The 12,144-nt window shown below is 48.0% G+C and overlaps 1 protein-coding gene across 2 annotated transcripts in view; it reads right to left on the bottom strand.

The window, feature by feature from the left end:
* The window catches only part of SNTB1 (syntrophin beta 1), a 115,244-nt gene extending 105,865 nt beyond the window's left edge, over window positions 1-9,379 (bottom strand). For both annotated transcript variants that reach the window (XM_074898498.1, XM_074898497.1), the window contains exon 1: window positions 8,779-9,379. In XM_074898498.1, coding sequence (XP_074754599.1) covers window positions 8,779-9,301 — 523 coding nt within the window. In that variant the 5' untranslated portion in view covers window positions 9,302-9,379. The remainder of the gene's footprint in view (window positions 1-8,778) is intronic.
* Between the last annotated feature and the right edge of the window lie 2,765 nt (window positions 9,380-12,144).

Raw genomic sequence — 12,144 nt, 5'->3', positions numbered from 1 at the left:
TCACTCCACAGCATCCCCAACAAAATCAACAACAAAACATACAAACAAAAATTACACAAAACCAAAAAATCCAAAACCAAACAAAAAAAAAAAAGCCACAAAGAATTCAAGCAGCAAGTACTGAAGGTAAATCCTGCTGACCTCATTCCTGGAAAATATTCCTGAACATTCAATTAAATCCCTCATTTGGCTTCACATCATCATGAGAAGGATCCCACTGGCTCCTGGCCGGCAAGAGTAAGACCAACAGGAATCTGCCTGCTACGAGGGAAATCATGTCTGCCACTGCTGTCCTGACAGCCCCACTACCAGCTCTGTCCTTCCAGGCTGTTTTGCAGTGAGTAAAGCTCAGACTCCAGGATAAATAGATAAACTCCAACTGCCTAAATTGAAACTATTAGCTTAAAGCAGCCTGATAAAGCTACACACTGGATAACAGTAAACCTCTCTAACATCTGTACCTTCACACAGCTGCCTCCTGCTCCCCTTGCAGAATCAGTCAATAGCAGTTAAAACACATGTGTTAGTATAGTAAATCATCCTAGAAACAGTTATTATTGAAGTAACTCAGGCAAGAGTGGAGATACATTATTTTCAGGGTATAGCTTTCAATACACTCTCATAACTACTTGATTATGTTAAAAGCCAAAATAGGTATTGCACCAGCAGAATATGCCCATGGCAAATGGAACATAAGCTTAACTAATGGCCCTATTTCCCTGAAAGGGCACATGAGGCTGATAAATAGTCGAATGAGGTCACATTATCTGTTAGAGCAAATCAGTTAAGTTGTGCCTCCTTTGCCAGAAGAGAATTTATATTCTGATACTGTCATTTTTTAAGAAAAAAGGTTTTTTAATTTTATTTTTATATTATATGTCTCTAACTTTCAGATACTGGGAAAAAGGATTCTGTTTCTCAGATACTTACACCATACCAGGAATTTACCATTTTTCAGCTTGCCACTAAAGTGAATAGAAGCTATTCACACAGATGCACACACAGAGGAGTTACTCACCCGTGTGCTGCCTGAAGCAGGCTCACTGCTCGAATATATGTTATCTTTAGATGGAAACATCCCTGAGCAGCGCAGAATAAACATAGCCACAGCCTTCGTTTTGATGACTTTTAGAGCTGTGCCAACAAGCACTACTTCCAAGAGTTCAGCAAAAAGCTTCACAACATTTTTAGAAGGAGTGTGCTGTATGTTAATCATCTCTAATCAGAGACAGTTTCTCCACATCTACTGTTCTGGCTCATTTCCTTACAATTAAGAACTTCATTTTACCCAACTGCTACAATACAGATGTGCTGCTTTGGCAGTGACCTACTCTGTCATGCCCCAAGTATACGCACAGTGAAAGCTGCAACCAGTTCAGTAGTTCAAATTCTAGACAGACAAAATTAAAGCCAGACCGTAACAGAAGTGTACAGTAGCAGCAGTTGGAAATTCAAGTCTGCCAAAGAGTTATGCTGAAATTATGTCCTTAATTTAATTTATGTGAAGGAACAAACTTAACCCAAAAGCAAGGCAATTATCTAGTGGTGAAGCAATCCGCAGAACTACTAACAGTTGATTAAACCTTTCATAAGCAAGTTTATTAACATGTTTTGGAGAAAAGTACTTTTTGATAGTTAAGTGGATGATGGACAAACCAGTTTCATCTTTTCCCCACTTATCCTGCAAGCAGAGTTACAAAAAAGCTTTTATGTCCTAGTTCATTACTCAGTGTTGCTGGGCTCTGAGACACTGCAAGATGCTGGATGCATAACTTCAGTAAATCCTCTCTCTTCTAGAACTGCAAGGCACAGAAGACAGGGCCAACAGCCATCTTTTAAAGCATGGAGACCAAGCCTTATAGAGCAACCTTCTTGGTCCTGCATAATAGCAGCTCACAGACATTTATTAAAGAACATGAAGGAGGCTCATAACACACCTTCCAACAGGTAGCATGAGTGACAAATAGCACTCCACACTTTCTAGATACTTTGTAGTTTCTCACAAACTTCTCTAGCCCAAAACAGCCATGCCTCACCTTGGACATCTTCTAACTCCTCCTTGCAGTGACACTCCTCAAGGCATGTACCAAATGCTGCCACTCCCCCAGTGTTCCTTCCCATCTCCACAATGAGCTTTCTGCCCCTGCCAAAACAGACTATTTATACCTACTACCCAGAATACTCGCTCTTTCCCAATCCACCAAAACAGTACGATGCTGTCCCTGATTCCTCTAAGTACAGATGTCCTGGCAAAGCACAAACACAGCTTATGCTGACAGCAGTATTCTCCACTGCTCAACATAATTTACTGTTTGGAGAGGTGATGTAGCTAAGCCCAGCAAAGCTCACTTCACACCAGCTACAGCCACTGTAGTGAGACCAACGGAGAGTCAGAAGGGGGTAAGAGATGAATCTCACTTACCTCCACCCACCATGTCAAGGCCAGATATATCATATAGGCTACTCACAAGCGTGTATGATGCATAGTTAAGAGATTTTTTGCATGTTCTACTAACACTGCTACCATCCCTTCTTCACCAACTATTTTTCTGAGATGCTTAAAAATTTTTTTCAGGCTTGGAAAGCCAGAGTCTCCTGTGCAGTACTGGGACAGATTTGTTCCCATCACATTTTGTTCACTTACGTATGCTACTGCTCTCTTGAACTACTGTGTCCTCCAACTTCCCTTCTACTGTACCAATTCTAACAAGTAGCCATGGCAACATAATCTTGCAGAATAAAGTACAAAATAATCCTACGATCAAACATCTAAATTAGAAAAGTGGAATGGAAATGTGTTCTTAAAGCCTGGAAGTAAGTGACCACTGGAACAGATTACAAATAGATATGGTAAACTCTCCAACACATACAAACTGAATGCACACAAATGGATGCTATACTTAAAGTCAAATTTACAAATTACTACCAGGAGGAGTTCCACCCCATGTGTTCTGAAAACAGTGAGATTAAGCAAATAAAAAAAATTAAAAATCGTTCCCAACCTATACCTGAAACCATCAATCTATTGGGATCATCACCTCTATTGGGCTGTCCCAAATCCAAACTTCAGTTTGAATTACAAGACTCCTCACCAGCTCCCTCGGGACAGACCTGCAGAGAGCATTTCTGACCCAAACCCAGTGGGCAGCAGGGATGTGGAGAGGCCAGTGCCACAGGCAATCAGCTGTGTGAAAATGCCTTCCTGGGAGGGTGGGACTGGCCTTCAGGGAAAAGGCACCTGCCATAACAAAATTAAGATACAAACACTGTTCCATTTACTAGAGCAAAAGACTTCAGCTTTCAATTTCTCTCTGTCTAATGGTTTAAAGTCTTCAAAGACATATATCAAGTTTTCAATTTAATTTTCCACGAAGGAATTACTGCTGGGGTTTTCAAAAATGCTTTTTTTTTTCCCCTAATGATACTTAACACACAGACTCTGTATGTGCAATTGAATCCCACATCCCTAGACACAGTTAATCTTCTAAACACCCTTAAGGTGCTGGTACTAAATCCTAAGGAGGAAAGGTTTCCAAGGCAGGGCAGGGGGGAGGTTGAGGGGGAACCCTGCACTTGGTCCAAATAAATCCAGGAATGTGTTGCCCACAAATGCCTTATTTTCTTTACAATAATTGAGAAAGAGGACTTGTACCAGATTTGCTGCAAAGAGGATGTACTGATTCTTATCTGTGAAAGGTGATACAGACTGTCTGGACTGCTAAATTAGCCTGTAATCTAATCTAATCAATGAAAGACACATCAAGTGTTTCCACTCAAGCTTCCTCATCCGTTGCAGGCAGCTGAAAGAATCAAAACTGAGATTCTCGGGGACTGCTTAGATCCAGTATTCCTGAGCATAAGATTACCTGCTCCTTTCCCTTTCAATTTCACTTTCAAAGTGATGCGTGGCAAGGGCAGCTACACAGGCTATAAAATGTGGTATAGCCCAAAGCATTTCCCTAACTGCTTATTTGCAAAAAAATGTAAACAAAAAAAAATTTTTTTAAGTTAAGTGTTTTCTCCATAGGTTTACTTGAAATGTGAGCAATAACTGTGCATACAATTGGCAATCACTAAGATTTACAGCCCTGACTGTAGTAAGTATTTACATCATGCAGGCACTTATTAAGTGCCCTGTGCCTTGGTTTTTTCCCTACACTTGCAAGAGATACACTTTCTTGGATAAATATTGTATTTTGTTAACCCCCAGAAATCTCCTGTTGTCACTAGTTTACTGAAAGAAACAGGAGAACGTAAGAAAGAGAAAAACACAGCCAACAAGCAGCCCATGCCTATTTTGTACTATTTCAACATGTAATTCAAACAGGCAGAATTGCTTTGCTTCATCCAAAGAAAATTTTAAAAGGGTAGGACGGGGAGAATTCTTACAATTCTTACAGAAGTATTGCTTGGAAAATAATACGTGTTACTACAGTAAAGATTGCACCACACTTACTCTTACACTGCTTTAAGCTGTGGATTACTCCCAAGAGGGCTACAGAAAATGACTATCATCTACTGTCCATATGCTAAAATTCACTATGCAGGGGGCTGCCTCTCTGTGGGAAATTTCTGCAAACCCAGAGGCTGCAAGAGACACTTCTCAAGGGAGCTGTAAGCCCCACCTTGCAATTGTTAGCTAAACCGAGCATCGCTCAAAACCAGTCAGAAAACTAGCAACACTAAAAGGATGCTCCACCCACTGCGTACCTGCCACCATCACCATCAGAAGCTCGTCCACACACATTTAACAAGTTAGTAAGTGATGCGATCTAAAAAAAATATCCTGCAGTCAGCTAGCAAAGACCACACTAATGTGTTTTTTTAATCCACATCCAAATACAGCATCATGCAGAGGGGTCCTGTCTGACATGAGCACAGGCTGCTTAAATTTTTCATTTTTTCACCGAACACACAGAGAATATAAGTGAAGTACAACTGGCTTGGTTACAGAGCATGCCAAGGGACTGCTCATCTAGGATGCTTTGATAAAAACAAACACCTTTTGTGTCTTGAAAGTCACTTGAATGTAACGTGCTTCATACAGCACAAGAGGGGCTGCTAGATTTTTTAAGTGCTTATTTAGGACAACCCAATTTAACAGAACTATAGGGAAATTATATGTACAAACAATAGCTGTCATGAGAATTTTAGCTGCCTTCCACGCCTGCACATATGCACTGTACAAGGAGGCTGTCTCATCTCTCACACAGGGAAATTTTTTTCACTCCTGAATGCTGGTGAGAAGCTCTGTCCTGATGTACTGAACACCCGAGAAGCCCAACACTAGTGCTTCCCCTGGCCCTGCTCACCCGCTGCTTTGCTCCCCTGCACCCATGCCAAAGCAGTGATGGACGGCTCACAGGAAATTAAGCCCTGCAGGCAGAAGAAGTCCATCCCTGTAGATGAGAGCACAAGATTTCTTAGGGCTCAAGTCCTTCCTCACCATCACCTCCTTCTCCTCTTGAACCTTCTGCCTTACCAGCTCCTTCTATAGCAGTGTCACCTGTTGCCTTATTTCCCTCCCATTTATCAAATCCTACCTGCTTTCAAGGTACCCTGACCAACCCCACAGATCAGACCTGTACAAAGGAGCTGATTTATACAAGTTTAGCTTAGTAACTGGACTGTGACACACCCATGTCCTTCAGGGTGGAAAATGAGAGCAACCTAGAACAACCTAGGATACCTATTAAACTTGGAGTAGGACCTCTTCCCCTTGGCTTTACAGCTCTGCCACCCCCCACCAGCACAGCTACTGCAGCTATACCAACCCTAACCCTCCAGCAAATAATTTCCGTTTCTACCACCTCAGAGACGCTGATCAATGCAGCAAAAGGGGCAAGTGTTAAAATGAAGTGTTGTCCCATCCCTTTCCTTTTTCACAGATCTTCCTCCTCCTACCACTCACCCCAGTGCCAGCCCTGCTGCCGGCACACGGTACACAGGGCTGGGAAGGGATTTTCCACTCCCTTCCTCCCTGGGCAGGAATGCAGGAGAGACTACAGTTTAGTGCTGAGTTTGTAAATGCCTCATCTCACTGAGCAAGCAATTTTAGGAAGCACACTATATAACAGATGGGCTCCAGCACTCTGATGTTGGGCGTATTGAACCATACTGACCACATCTTCGCTGCTGATAACCTCTAGGAAACACTCAACTGTAAGACCCTTTCCAGGAACACACAATGCACTGGGCAATACCCAGAGCCCTGCTGCAGCAGGAAATATGCCCCTCGTGCTTTGCACCTTGCCATGCCTTTGCAAATTTGGCTTTCCTGATCTGGAAGTCACAAGCAAGTCTCAAATCTCACTGAAAATGTAAATGTTACATTTTGACACTGGAAGCACATGCTGGCATTGCTCTGTTAATTAGAAAAAGAACCCAGAGTGGAGCTGCTGCGCAGGGGTCCTGCCCTGCCCCAGCACAGGCTGCTTTTTGCAATACATAACTCTCCAAGAAGTCAGGAAATGGCAAATTCTTATTGTCTGGAAGGAAAGGAAGATCACAGCTCTCCCTCCTATACTTTAAAGGGGAAAGAAAAAAAAAAAAAAACAACAACAAAAAACCACCACTTCTGGATTTTCCTTCCTTTAGCAATAAAAAAAACCCTGGTTTAGACTGTGCTACTGAAGAAGGAGCTTCAAAGTGGGAAACTGAATAGCAGGGAATTGTTTTAAACTGCCTGTTTACACAAGCCATTCACGCAGAGAGGTTCCCTGCTGAAGGAGCATAGTGCCTCCCCGGGCAATGCTACGGCCAACTCTCATTTTGGTTACTCTGCTGAAATCACAAGAGAAAGGCAGGACAAAATACTGAGTTCTGTGTCAGAATATTTTAATTCTACATAGGGATGACTACTGAAATATGCTCTTCAATCGCAGAAACAACCAGTGAGGCACATCAGCCTTCACAGAGCAAAGAACTGCAAGAAAATAGCTGCGATGAAGAAAGGAGTAGAAGAGAGGAGGATGCCGAGTCCACATTGAAACGGCTTCATCTTTGGTCCTACCAGAAAGAAAACGAAGGTTTTTAAAGACTCACAGCAGCATCGTGTTCAGGTGCTGTTACTGCAGGCACTACACAGAGGGCGGAAGGCTGTTGCAAGCACTATATACGTTACTCATTAGATCACACCAAAGGTCAGCCATAGCCTGGCCTGCACCCCAGGAAGCCCTTAAACTGTGTAAACAAACCAGTGACAGAATTTAGATGCTACAGCCTCAGTTCAGACCTCAGAGAGAAGTTCAGATTAAGACTTCACAAGTATCTTCGTAAGCAGTTTGGCTGCAGCCGAGGCAGCACGAGATGCACTTTGGCCTTGCAAGCAGCACAGGGCGTACAGAGAGGGGAGACACCACTGCCCTCAGCTTCTTAAATCCTCACGTGGCAGTAGCTCCTTTGAAGTTTTCACTGTCATGCGGACAACACCAAATAGTTTCTTAGCATGCACTACTGCGGATGACATTTTCTCACCTTCCCTCCCTTTCAAACTTCCTCCATAACTTTATGTCACGTTGGTTGTTCATGGCTGATATCAGCTGCACCTCCTAAGCAGCAGCAGCACCTCCTTCGCTCCTCAGAATAAGCATCAAAAAGACACACATGAAAAACTGTGAGGTACCAAAAGGGCTACAGGCACAGTGAGATGAAAGCGCCTGTGGCTCGGAGGCAGGTGATGGCACAGGGGAAGAAGGCAGAGCACCATGCCTCAAATGCCACTGACCGCCGGTTAAAGGAACTTCTCAGCAAAATATGTAATCACTTTATCAAACACGTGCCAAGGGCATTTCTGAAGCTGTTCATTCTCTCAGGTGGAGCAAGTAAATTAATCCTTGCGAGAAGACAAGGATTAAACGCCTGTGAACGCCTCTCTGCTCATGAACTCGCTGTCCGGGGGAACCTAGCTCTTCCCTTCTGCTCACACCCTCCCCAAAACCCGACCCGTCCCGGGGGGACGCCCTCCCTCCATGCCTCCTCCGCGCACACCAACGGCTGCTTCTCACTCCGGGCTCAGTTTCTAGGCTACTTCTTAGGAAACTGTTTCAGCCACCCTTGAGAAACGAAGCTTTGCAGGGGATGATTAATGTATCAGTGAGGGACCCCCAGCTTCATTTAAGTCTCCTTTCCCTCTCTTTCCTCGGTGGGAGTGGGGTGGTGGAGGGGGCAAGGAAGAATTGGACAGCGGGAGGTTTCGGGCATTTCGAGCTGGCTCGGGAAGTCCCCTAAGCCCTTCGCTCACGGCCCGAGGAAGGTCCTTTACTCCTTTAACCCCCCTCTCTCCCAGCACCCAACTCCCACGCCGTTTCTTGGGCTGAAAGCCACGAAAATACCCAGGCGGCGGATCCTGAATATCGCTCGCCCCGGCGGGGGCCGGCCAGGCTCCCACCGTGAGCCCTCAGCCTGGGAGCCGACCCGTCGCCGAGACGAGACGGGGCTGCGGGGCTCCGGCGGCCGCTCGGACGGGGCTGCGGGGCTCCGGCGGCTGGCAGCCGGACGGCAAGTTCAAGCCCAGCTCCCCGGCAGCCCGCTCGCCCCTCTCCGAGGGGCCACCTCCTCAAGCGCATGCCGTCGGGAGTCCCGGCGCGGCTCGGGGTGGGGGGCAATAAACTCTCCCCGCCGGAAAGACGCCCGGAGGAGAGGTGCGGAGAAGCACGGGGGCACCTCTGCACCCCGCCTCGGCTCGGCTCCGCCGCCACTCTGCCAGCCGAGCCGACCTGCCCCAACAGCCTCCCGCCCCGGGGCGCGCTGGCGGCCCTCCCAACCCCCGGCCCCTACCTTCCAGCAGCACCTCCTTGCCGGCCCGCTTGAGCGCCTGCACCGCCTCGTCGTGGGTGGCATCCCGCAGGTCGGTGCCGTTGACGGCCAGGATGGCATCGCCCACGTAGAGGGCCTGGGTCTGGTCGGCCGCCAGCCCCTTGAAGATCTTGCTGATGAGGATGGGCATCTTGTTCTCCTTGCCCCCCTTGATGCTGATGCCCAGCCCGCCCAGCTCCTGCTTCAGCACCTTCACGCACCGCTTCTTGTTGGAGACGGCCTCGGGCACCTGCTCGGGGGGGTCGGTGAAGGCGGTGCGCACCGCCGCCGCCCCCCCGCCGCCCTCGGCCCCGCGGCACGCCGCCCCATCGCCGCCCAGGCCGTTGTGGGCCGCGCCGTCGGGGCGCTCCTCGCCGCTCAGCACCAGCGCCTCGCCGCCCAAGTTGGCCAGCACTTTGTGCCAGCGCTCCCGCACCAAAACTTCCAGCCAGCCGCTGCGCTGCGCCCGGCCGCCCCCGCCGCCGCCCGCCGCCGCTACCGCCATCTTAGGCGCATGCTGGAACCGCCGAGTGACGGCACCCCCGGCACGGCGCGGCGCGGAGGCACCGGACTTCAGCCGGGGGGCGGCGAGCTCCCGGCGCGGCGGGGTGGGGCGAGGAGCCGCGGCCGCCCCCCCGGGCCGCGACGGGGCGGGCGCACCTGGGGGCGCCGCCCGCCGCTGCCGCGTGTGCGCGCGTGTGTGCGCGCGCGGCCGGGGCTGTCCGCTCCTCCCGGGCACCGGCCGCGGGGACACGTCCCGGCAGGGCGCGGTGGCGTCCGGCGGCGGAGGGCCCCGCCGTGCCAGCCCCCGGCAGCCGCCGTCTGCGCTGCCAGGCGGGAGCAGGGAGCGGGGGAAGGCGGCGGCAGAGGAGCGTTAACGGAAACGCAACTTTGGTCTTCCAGAGACTTTTTTATAAAGCGTGTTAAAATTCATAGGTGGCACAGAGGTACTTAAATTTCAACTGTACGGAAGCAGAATCCAAGTCGTTTCACGGCTTTGTAGGATGAAGGTGGTGATTGTCATGGATACTTTTGCACATTTTGAAACTGTTTACTTGGCCGATTACAAATTTTTAAGACCCATGGAAGCCACATTGCCCACTTTGCATTTTTTCCCTTGCTGACTTTCCTCCTAGGAGGCAATTCAGTGCCTGGGGAGGTGCTCAAGGCTCCCAAGTCAGGCACCAGAGAGGACAAAGCTTTCACACTGCGACCAGCAGGCCTGAGGTGCTGCCCCACGGTGATGTGACTCTACAGACAGCAAGCACCTCCTGGACCGCCTCGGCTTCTGCTCCTTGAAGAGCAGCTCTGGCTCCTTCCTAAGTTGGGCTGAAAACTTCAGCGGTTCTGGACCATTCGGTGTACTTGGGAGCAAGAATCTGGGGAGACTGGGGTGGCCAGTGAGGTTATTATTCCCACTCATTTCGGCCACATGAGTCAGGTGGGTCCCTAAATGTGGCATCTCGCTCCTCTGAAGCAATGCCATTCGCTTCTGATACCAGGGTTTTGCTCCCAGGTATAGACAAGTGCCCTGGGTTAACATGTGTTGGACAACTTGGGACTCACCTCGCCAGTGTGTGTGTGGGCCCTACATATGGGATCATCCCTGGACAAGCTTGCCTTGGTTTAGTAGGGTGTTCTATTCCCCTCGCTACTGGGCTACACAAAACACATCCCCTTACCTCCAGAAGACGGCAGAAGGAGGCCTCAGCCCTCCTTCATCTGCAGCCACACCCAGGCTGTGCATGGGTCCCTCCTCCCTGGGAGGAATGCAACCCTGTGCCTCGGGAGAGCGGGAACCCACAGGCAGTGGGTCACTCAAGGATAGCGGGTGGGTGGAGAAAAAGCAGACTGAAGAGAGGTCTATTCATTTCTCATGTTAATTAATGCAAGGTGAAAAGCTATAATTAAGTTTTCAGGGCTGTGAATCTGGAGTGAAAAGAAGCATGTCCCGCTAAACCTGAACAAGGCACCTAAGCCCTAGACAGGACAAGGCTGCAACACACCCTTTTCTCCAGCATTTCTTACTAGCTAATTTAGGTAGCTCAAGTAGAGCACCCTGGATGTTTGGGTTGGTGTTGGTTTTAAATCCCATTCCCAGGTGCCAGGCATAATGAATGAGTATGCTTGTTCTATTCCAGCAGCTTCAGGTATGTGAGAGAAGGATGGGGGGGAAAGGACAGACATGCAAAAAATCAGGTGTTGCAATGCTGGCTGCTGTAGCATTCATGCTCCTGTGTAGCTCCAAACCCAAGTGACCAGGCCAAGTTATAAATTCAGGCATCTCTGTTTCCCAAGGGATCAGCTCTTACCAATTATTTCATATTTTTTCTTCATGAATTAGTAAAGAATCAGTGCTGCTGCTAATGAAAATGTGTCTCTAAGTGTTTTTTTAAAGTAATTTCAGAAAATTTACAAGGAAAAAATATTCAGATTATTTCTGTCCTGTTGTGAAAAGGTAATAGAGAAAAGAAATATTTAATGCCTCACACTTCTCCTTTGGCACACTGTGCACTTGCCTGTGTTTGCTGAGTGTGTCTGGTTCTCTGGTGGGGTTCCCGTGGAACTGCCTTGTATAGACAATTGCACCGCATGTATCTGAGAGCTCTGCTTGTTCCAGCTATTTTCCTCTCCCATTCCAGCAGAGGTAAATAATAAAGTTTCCCAAGGCCAGCATCCAATATATTGGTCCCTGGTATGAAAAAGTCTTATAGCAGTCTTCATTGCCTCCTCCTTCCACCTCTTCCCCACGCTGGAGTTGCATGAAAACTGAGGTGACATTTTAATGTTGAAAATAACAGTAAAAAGAAGATAGTGTAAGAGATGCTAAGGCACAAGCCCAAGGCAAACAGTCTCCCAAATCACCTCCCTTCCTGGAGACAGTGTGATACCTGATGCCTGTGTTTCCCTGTCCTAGGAGTGCAGGCTCATAATTGTTTGTGTACCCCAAGAACAATTTCTGGCTGCTGCAAGAAAAAAAAGGTGCCTTGAGACTTCTCTGCTGGTAACCCTGCCAACATTACCATCCTCATCCCTGCCTCAGGTCTGCTAATCACACCTGCAAGGTTAGTTTCTGAAATACAGGTTCATGCAGCAGGAGCAGAAGATAAAAACAGGTGTTAAATTGGGCAGTCATTGAATGCTCAGGTTTGCAGCAGAAAAAAGTGTTACTCCAAAGTCAGTTGCTGATCTCTAGTCATTTCCAGCACATGACAGAGTGCAAACTCCTAATTTCAGCTACAAGCTTCTCCTGAGAATAGTGTTTCTGACATAATCTGTAAATATGCACACTGCCATTGCAGTGTTTACTGTGACTATTTGTGAGGAAGCCAAGATGTGCAGTGGGAT

The sequence above is a fragment of the Athene noctua genome, chromosome 2 (assembly GCF_965140245.1).
Source record: "Athene noctua chromosome 2, bAthNoc1.hap1.1, whole genome shotgun sequence".
Classification (NCBI taxonomy): Eukaryota; Metazoa; Chordata; class Aves; order Strigiformes; family Strigidae; genus Athene; species Athene noctua.
This window is presented reverse-complemented; position numbering and strand designations above follow the sequence as displayed.